Source organism: Cheilinus undulatus, linkage group 4 (genome assembly GCF_018320785.1).
Source record: "Cheilinus undulatus linkage group 4, ASM1832078v1, whole genome shotgun sequence".
Taxonomy (NCBI): domain Eukaryota; kingdom Metazoa; phylum Chordata; class Actinopteri; order Labriformes; family Labridae; genus Cheilinus; species Cheilinus undulatus.
In genome coordinates, this window is record NC_054868.1 from 43,166,563 (window position 1) to 43,176,292 (window position 9,730).

General features: G+C 39.1%; 1 protein-coding gene across 1 annotated transcript in view; it reads left to right on the plus strand.

Annotated features, from left to right (window-relative positions):
- LOC121508127 (PDZ and LIM domain protein 3-like) overlaps positions 1 to 9,515 on the plus strand; it is a 30,935-nt gene extending 21,420 nt beyond the window's left edge. Inside the window, exons 3-7 of the mRNA XM_041784697.1 lie at positions 2,842 to 2,926; positions 3,020 to 3,207; positions 4,400 to 4,527; positions 6,822 to 6,933; positions 9,051 to 9,515. Of these exons, the coding sequence (XP_041640631.1) occupies positions 2,842 to 2,926; positions 3,020 to 3,207; positions 4,400 to 4,527; positions 6,822 to 6,933; positions 9,051 to 9,240 (703 nt within the window). The 3' untranslated portion in view covers positions 9,241 to 9,515. The remainder of the gene's footprint in view (positions 1 to 2,841; positions 2,927 to 3,019; positions 3,208 to 4,399; positions 4,528 to 6,821; positions 6,934 to 9,050) is intronic.
- Positions 9,516 to 9,730: the final 215 nt, after the last annotated feature.

The window sequence follows — 9,730 nt, forward strand, 5'->3', positions numbered from 1 at the left end:
GAGTTATCTGTGATATTAACTGAACAGATAAATGATCATACCAGGCAGTTATTCCATATCTGATGATGCTTTCAAGGACAGCGGAATAAAACAACAAAATCAGCTTCTGCTGAACTCCAAAGACTCTAAGTCTACGCAAAAAATACATTCCCTGTTGCAGTCTTGAGCACAGGCTCTTGATATGGGTCCTCCAGCTGAGTGTACTACACTTTACTGCAGATCACACCATGTCACAGATGGGAAGTGCCTAACCCAGTGGATAACTTCACTCACGGTGCAGAAGTGTCTAACACAAACAACAACAATCCACCAGAAGCAATAGCAAAGGAACCCTAGCAGTAATTACTGTACAACAGGCAGCATCTTAACACATCTAAATACTCTGCCTAGAGGCATGATGGGAAAACTTCACCCCCTAAATTTCAAATGGCAGTAGGCAGATTTTAGATCACTGTCAAATAACTCCAACCCTGAAGGCCATTTCACTCAAAATGGAGTAAAAACTACTTTTTTTTTAAGTTAAAACCTCTGAAATGTTTAACATTGAGATTTCAACACCATTTTTTGCTGTGTAGGAAAGACATGGCATAAGTAGTAATGGAACCGCAACATACATGTGGAATGGTTGTTTTTTTTCCTTCCTGGATTTTTAAAAGAATTGTTATTGTTATTATATTATTCTTCATGATTAAACACCATGTGGAGGACCGAGACACAAGACAGCAAAGGTGACACTCTAGTGACTATCACTGGTTATAGCTTACCATACTTCCAGGCTTCTCATTTAACTGAGCTTATCAAGCTTATTAAAGGTCCATAGGCTGGGAAATTTCTGAAAACATCAGAACTCATGAACCTTAAGCTTTCTGAAAAATCAACTCATAAAGTTGTGAGTATATAAGGGGGGGCGTTCACATTATCTCTTAACATAGTAGACATACCCCAGTTCAAAATGCCATTAGCTGCTGTCAACATTTCCAATATGGCAGCCACCATCTTTACGGCTTCTCTGGTATGTCAGATGTCATCAAAAAGTGACTTCTGTGGGAGTTTAAATTTTCTACAGTTTCTTATTGAAGGCGTCAACAATGGAAATGGAAGATCAGTGCGGACTTAAGTCAAAGTGTTGTAAAATTCATCATTCTTAAACTCTCAAATCCAATCTAAATTTGATTTTTTTTTAAACTATGAATAAGCTTTTTTCAACATACATTTTTGGGCTTTTAATGTAGTTATTTTAGAGAGGAGGACAGTGGGTTGAGTCAGAAACAAGGATGAGAGAGTGGGGAGGAGACATGTGGGAAAGCAGCCAACAGGCCAGACTTGAACCCAGACCGCCCATGTACATGGGACATGACCTAACCGCTAGGCCATCTGTGCCTCAAGCAATGGATAAGCTCTTGTATTTTTTGGGGGGTTTTTTTGTTTTGTTTTTTTTTTTGTTTGTTTACACAACAGCAAACTTGTCTCTACTTCTCTCAGGTGTCTACCCACATGCCCTGAAAACAGTAGCCTTAAAAAACAAGATCTGGAAAAGACTTTAATAATAGACTTATATCAAACCTCCCTTTAGAGTTAACATTATTAAAAAAGCTGCTCTTGAACAAACAAATTCTTAACATTGAGCAGCTGCTTTAACATCGTTGGATAGGTTTTTGACCACACCACAGTACTGACCTAATTAAAACCTATAAAATTATGATTACCCCTCTGAGGACGACATTGAACCATAAATTGTCGGCGCTTGCTTGTTTTTTTCCTTTGAAGGCTCTCAGTTGTGCCATTCTAATAACGCTATCTACGCCTTCATAGCACTTACAGAAGGTTTTCTAGTGAGCCTGGAAATTGGCTGACTTTCAGGAGTCTTTAAAGATTAAATCCACACCAGTAACTCTATATTGTCTGTTTGTGTCCCATAATGCATTGCAAATGGGCTGTGACAACCAATGGCAGGCCGTTCTATCGTCATGTCATGATTTGCTGAACAGGTCATGTGCACAGACTTAGAAACTGCAGAAGAGAGCCTGAATGACTCATAATAGAGAGAAAAAGACACAGAGAGGCTGGGATTTATCCCACAAAGTCATTGCACATTAAATAACGACTCAAATTCCCAATACAAAGACTTTTCTTCCAAAAATGTTAACATTTTGAAGACTTGTTGTCACAGAATGATTATTATTTTTTAATTCTTTAGTTCCGAACAGATGGGAGAACAAGTTTGTGCAAAAAAAAAAAAAGAAATGTTGTAGAATTGTTTGCACCTTCTTAGAGATTAGGGACTACTTGGGTTTCGAACGGTAACTTTACATCCAAGCAGATGAAACTCAAGCTATCATACTGGATCCTCTATTTAGCATCAATTCAAAAAATTACTGCAAATGATACCCAACTATGCAGATGACACACAGGTCTACATTTCAATGGCAGTGGATAACCATGCTCCCCTAAAAGCACTGAATAAATGCAATGAACAGTCAATAAGTGGATGAGACATCATTTTCTTCAGTTAAACAAGGTAGTTGTTTTGTTTTGCTGTAAACTTAATTTTGCCTTTCCTCCTGCATGAATAGAATTTAGTTTTGGTATGGGTCAAGAATGTGGTTGGCTTGTTGGAAACATTCGAAATTACCCCTAAAGAGTTCAAAAGACTCATTGATCATCAGGAAAGTCGAAGTATAAAAAATACATTTCAACCTTAGTTTTAATGTGACAAAGACTGAGGTTATAAACCACTCACATGCACTCACAGGTTCATACAAAGACCATTTAGCCACACACTCATCACTCGTCAGTCAAGTTGGCCCAGAATTTAGACCAGGATCTGTTCTTAATCTCCAGAAATGATTCCAGACTGTGGTCACCTCGTGTTGTGGAGGACGGCAGAGCTCACCCGTTTAAGATGAACCTCTCAGCAGAGCAGGAGGTTTGTCTGAGTCTGAGAAACAATATCTGTCCATGCCATTTTTCTTTGAATACCTGTCTCACTGCTGCGCTTGTTTTCTTCTCCTCCTTGCAGGAATACAAACCTATTGGCACAGGTCACAATCGAAGAGCGCAGCCGTTTGTAGCAGCAGCAAACATCGATGATAAGCGTCAGGTTGTCAGTACGTCCTACAACACTCCCATAGGCCTCTACTCCTCTGGGAACATCCAGGACGCCATGCAGGGGCAGATCAGAGGCCTGGTTCCCCAAAAGCCTGGAAGGTGATGATTCTCACTCAACCTACAGCTTAAACACAGCTATCAGACAAAGTCATATTAAGCAACCACCTTTCAAACATCCTTCCTCTGGCGCCATCCTCTGGCAGCTATGTTTGTTGTAATGACAGCTAACAGCTGCTATCACATTATGATTCATGCTATTTCCAATTTCCTTCTGCTTGCTTTCTGTGTGTGTTTTTATCCATATTTACTGTAGTCCACATGCTGCTTCCATGACTCACCTCCTGACTCACTCTGGTGTGTTTGAAGGTGTCAGCTGAGTGCTTTAATACGACCGCAGATGTGTTAGAGCATGCTAGCCTTCTGCATTACCATCTGTTCATGTGGATTTCATTAGGCTACCTGATATATGGAGCGTCACACTGAGAATTTATAACCACAGCCAACAGAATGAATCTTTCCATGACTTCAAAACAACCTCTGAATAAGACATACATCACATCATAGCTGGAATGATGGGTGTGAACAATATTCTCCATGGGCTTCATTTCTACATTACATGGAAATACAGACTTATCACATTCCTTTTACAAATTTATTACCACAAAAACAAGCAGAACGGAGTGTTTTTAATGTAACAGAGCATGATAATGAAAAGCATTGCACTGCATGTAGACTCAGCTTGCTTTTAAACCCTGCTTAAATCTTTCTCACCGTCCTCGTTGTCCTTATCAGACATTTAACCTTGTACAATTTTCTCCTTTTAAGGTCGACTCACGCTGTAGCTCTATAATCCTCTGCTGCCTCTTCTTACCTAATCTGCTCCACTCAGTAAGACAGAAGAATCTTCTGTGGAATGCACTTTAGATTAAAATACTTCATTTTTGATGATAGCATAAAAATCAACTCATAATTTGACTTAGGGTAGTCTAGGAAAAGGTTCCTTATCATAAATAGACTCCATGGGGATAAAACTTGGGTGACTATACAGAGAGCAGATTTTTTTTTTTTTGTTGTGTCATATGAACTGTCTCCAACAGAGACCACATAGAGATAAGATGTTGGTATTATAGGTGGGTCACAGCAAAAGAAGTAATGAAAAGCATTGACATTAGGCTCAGTTGTTGTTTTAAACATCTATGTCAGTATTAGCCCTAATTTTTAAAATCTCTAGTATTGGAGTTGTGCCCTAACTGGCTGTATTTATTCATATTTGTGTCTGAATGTGTACCAGTCCAAGGCCTCTGACCAACATTGAGGACTCTGACGTGTATCGGATGCTACAGAACAACGTGGAGGAACCACAGGAGCCGAGACAGTCTGGTTCCTTTAAAGCCCTACAGGAGTTTATTGATGGAGACGGTGAGCTCTGCATGATTCATAACACGAAGACATAGAAAGCATCAGCATGATCAAGAATACTAAAAAGTGCTTCAATTTGGATGACAGCTAAAAACAGACTTATTCAAGGGATACACACTGTTGTTGGAGTGATCTTGGCATTGGTCAATATTATCTTTGAAAGTTAACTGCTGCTATTGGCAGACGTGAAAATTTCTGCTGATATTAACTACTATTGTGTCGACTTTAAATATTGACCTGTATCAGCAGTAAATATTGGCCATATGTTAGAATAAGTTTGTAGAGTTTCAGGCACGACAAACAGACTGAGGTCAGCTGAAGTCTTTCTTTGTTCATCCTCAGTCCTTAAATTTTAAAGTGTGTTCTAAGGACTGAGGTCTGTTATTAATCCTTAAAATTTACAGTGTAGGAATAAGGAGGGATAAAGTCAGAGCCCACAGTCTTAATACATTCAGGTGCAGCATCCCAGGTTTTGGCATCAAGCATGTCTTTGTCAGATGATGATGACAGCCTGAGGCCTTTAAGTGGCTGTGACTGAGAGTGAAGCTATTTATCCACCAGTCAACTTGTCCAAGTGTCATCAGTCTCAATATTAAAACCCTAGATTGCTCCCAAAGGCTGGGTCATGGCGATAAAGTAATAATTTTCCCTGTATCATAAGTGTATGAATGTGAGACTGAATGGGGTAAATGGCAAGTGATGCTGATGGCTTCTGGTGAGCAAATTAGAATGAAGCTCTGCATGTCTAGTCGAATTTTCTCTTCATAATTTCTACTTTTTGGGGCACTGTCTGGAACCCCCTACATTTTTTTCAGTTTTGTGATGTCGCAGCCTGATGCTACAACCATTTAAATTTATTTCTCTCATTAGTCTAAACACAATATTCCATCAAGACAAAGTGAAAACAGAATTTTGGATTTTTTTTTTCAAATTTATTAAAATAAAAACTGAAACATCTTGTTGACATAAGTATTCAGACCGTTTACTCGGTACTTAGTTGAAGCACATTTGGCAGAAATTACAGCCTCAAGTCTTTCTGAATATGAAGTAACAAGCTTTGCACACCTGGACTGGGGAATTTTCTACCATTCTTCTTTGCAAATCCTCAGGTTGGAATGGGACCATCAGTGGACAGCCATTTTTAGGTCTCTCCAGAGATGTTCAGTAGTGTTCAAGTCAGAGCTCTGGCTGATTCACTCTAGGATGATCACAGAGTTGCCCCTTAGCCACTCTGTGTGCTTAGGATCAATGTCATGTTGGAAGGTGAACTATTTGACCCAGTCTGAGGTCCTCAGCACTGGGAGCAGCTTTCTATTCAGGATATCTCTGTACTTTGCTCAGTTCAGCTTTCGAACAACCCTAAACAGTCTCCCAGTCCCTGCTGCTGAAAAACACCCCTACAGCATGATGCTGCCACCCCCCTGCTTCACTGTTGGGATGGTATTGGGCAGGTGATGATCAGTGCCTGGTTTCCTCCAGTCACAACATTTAGAATTGAGACCAAGCAGTTCACCCTTAGTTTAATCAGAAGCCAGGAGAGGCTTCCACTAGCCACTCTGCCATAACCCCAGATCGATGGAAGGCTGTAGTGATGGTGGTCCTTCCAGGACTTTGTCAGATCTCCACACAGGATGTCTGGAGCTCAGTCAGAGTGACCATCAGGTTCTTGGTTTCCCCTCTTTCTAAGGCCCTTCTTCCCCAGTTGCTCAGTTTGGCAGGGTGACCAGCTGTCAGAAGAGTCCTAGTTGTGCCAAACTTCTTCCATTTTAAAATTATGGTGGACACTGTGCTCTTGGGAACCCTTAGAGAGGAAATATTGTGGACAAAGTTGCAGAGAAAAAAATGAGCTTAAATTAATCTAAATGTTTTGTGAATTCAGAATTAAAATGGTAGTATGTTTTCATTGTACTACAAGGAATAATGTCAGATTATTGATGTCATTTCATAAGAACTGATTATGTATGCAATGTGATGACACAGAATGATTAGTAGGCCTTATATCACACACTTTTAAAGCTACAAAATATAGACTACATCCAACCTACAATATGTGACCCATATTATTCAAGTGTTGTGTTACAGCTCTACTATATGTTATATAAAACACTCCACCATGTGTTTTATTTACTGAGAAGTATTAATGTGGCCTGATAACGTAGGAAGAGTGTCATTTTAGATTCAAGAGGTTAAAAGCACCTGTGCCTCACACCTCTGAAGTGTTTTGTTTTGAGTCGTGTCTGAGTGTTGGCTTGTTTCTTTGAGTGCTCTGTCTCTCTCTCTCTCTGTGTTCACAGGCACTCGACCCATTGTGACCAGGACGGTAAAGGCCCCGACAACCAAACCGACTCTGCCCACAGGAAACCTGCAGAAACTGCCCATCTGTGACAAGTGTGGGAATGGGATTGTGTGAGTAAAAATAGAAATCATCTGTGTTTCACATTTAGAGCTTCCATGCATCAGCGCAAAGGGTGGAGCAAATTACAGGAACAATACAGTCCACAAGAGCAGCCCTGTAGATATGGAAATAAATAACTCTCATTGTCCACAAGTGAGCAGTACTCAATACGGTTCAGAAAGCATGGTTTTATCGATGTCTGGGCGCATTTAATGTTATAACTTATCATCTAATAATGTGTTATTTACAGAGTAGCATTTGCAGGTTTTATGTAACAGTATTTACATAGATTCAAAAAGTCAGACTGAACATTTGGACGAGGTCCCCATCAGGTCCTTGAGTAAAGTGGTTAAATGTGTTTTCAGTGTCTTTAGGTGTATTGATTGATGTTTAGATGTTACCTGTTCTACAGTGATCACTGCTGTGATTCCTTTGCTCATGTTTCTGGTGGATTGTTGGTTTTTATGTTGGTGAGTGAAGTTATCTACTGAGTTAGTCACTTCCTGGTTGTGGCAAGGGAAAGTGTGCAGTCAAGAATGGTGCACTGATTTTCATCCAAGGATGTGTCCTAGATCTACATTTGTCTCTTTGCTCCATCCTTGCCACGAGACACCTGCCTTTTCCAGTTTTCAATACAAGGTCAAGGTCAACTTTATTTATAGAGTGCTTTCAAAACTAACAGAGTTTGTACCAAAGTGCTGTGCAGGACAATTTAAGCCAGGGGTGTCAAACTCAATCATAGCAGGGCCGGATTCTTGATCCAGGTCTAACCTGAGGGCCTAACAGGGTCACCTTTTTAATCATAAACTGTCAAATTCATTTCACCAGTAATAAAATATGAAAAACAAACATAGCACTGATGATAAATGACTTTGACATTTAAAAAGTTAAAAAGATAAGTTTAATGGCTCACAATCTGAGAAAAGTAAATGTATTAGTCCAAAAAGTCAAAATCATAAGTTTAAAAGGTCAAAATATGACATAAAATATGTAATCATGAAAATAAAGGTCAAAATATGATTCAAAAATTTCAATAGTGAGTTTAAACGGTCAAACTATGGGATTATGAAGTCAAAGTTTGGAGTTGAAAATATGAGATGAAATACAAAATAATTGGTTAAAAGGTCAAAATATGACTTAAAAATAAGAATTCAGAATATTCAGCTCAGAATATTGTATGATAAGTCAAAATTATGAGCTGAAATACTTAAAGTATGAAATAAAAAAGTAAAAATCATAAGTTTGAGTCCTAATTGTGAGATGCAAAATTGAAAATCTGAAATTAAAACACAAATTAATTTATTTTCCCACATTCCTAACTTCCTTTCTAAATATTTTTGCTCCTGACTTTTTCATATTTTATGACTTAACAAGGATATCTTAAATCATCAAGGATAAGTTTACATTTTAAACTTGAGGAAACCTGCAGACCTCATACTGATGGGCCAGTTCTAACAGAAATATGAGATCATCTTGCGGGCCAGATTCAACTGTTCCACGGGCCGGATTTGGCCCCGAGGCCTTGAGTTTGACACCCCTGATTTAAACAGAGTATATTTAAAATCACCAAACAGAACATCATGACATTGCAAGTGCGTTTAAGACAAAGACATAGACAAATTAATATTGACATGCCCATAAGTATGCAAGTACATATGGGCATACCATGTGCACACCAATTTACAGTGCCATAGTTCAAAGAGACATCAGCTATCTCAGACAGAAAAACACACACATACACAAAAGGGGGCAATCATAAAACAAGGAGGAAACAAGGACAAAAAGCCAGGAGGAATTAACTACCAGAAAAGGCAAGGGAATAAAAGTGAGTCTCTAAGTATTTTTTGAAGCAGGAATCAGCTGATCGTGTGTGTGATGGTAGGTTGTTCCAGAGAGGTGATCTTTACCAAATCTGAACAGTGCATTGCAATGTGTCAGTAATTAGAATTATAAATTCTTAGAATTTACAACAGAAGTGAAAGAAAATAACACATTGTTTTAAAAGTAAAATTTGATGTGTAAAAAGTCCAAAACTGTGAGTGTGAGAAATTAACATTACAAGGGAGTTGAAATATTAAAATTTATTGAAAAATCTCTGTTGACCCTCTCTGTGTGTCTTGTGTTACAGCGGGACGGTGGTGAAAGCGCGAGACAAATACCGTCACCCCGGCTGCTTTGTGTGTAACGACTGTGACATCAGCCTCAAACAGAAGGGCTACTTCTTCGTGGAGGGGCAGCTGTACTGTGAGACTCACGCTCGAGCTCGAATGAGACCACCAGAGGGGCACGACCTCATCACGACATATCCCTCTGCATAGATCCCCCTCTCAGTCACACAAACAGGCAATTTCTGCCAAATACCCCGCGTCCTACATCTGTTTGTGTTCACTTCTTTGTTGTCTGCGTGAATTATATTCTATAAAGAACCTTGTTGGTCTTGGTTTATTTGGAAGCTCTGTACGTTTCAAAGGTGATAAACGAAGTTGTTAATGGAGTTGAGCTGCAGTGAGAATAAATACAAAGATTTGACTTGATCATATTTCCAGTCTGTCATAGCTTTCATCTTCCCAATAAAAGACCTTTGTTCATACTGTAGGATGGCTTCTTATGTGAAGTTTAAATGAAAATGACATCTATTGGTGGCAGGAAAAAGCAGAATAGTCCATTGTACACATAATTATGGCATAAAAAATGGTCTGACAGGAAAAAAGGAGCGTATAGTAATGGGTCTCTGCACCTTTTTCTTCGATTTTAAGGCATAGGACAATGGAAAGGGTTGTAAATGAAGGAGTGAGAGTGGAGAATGAC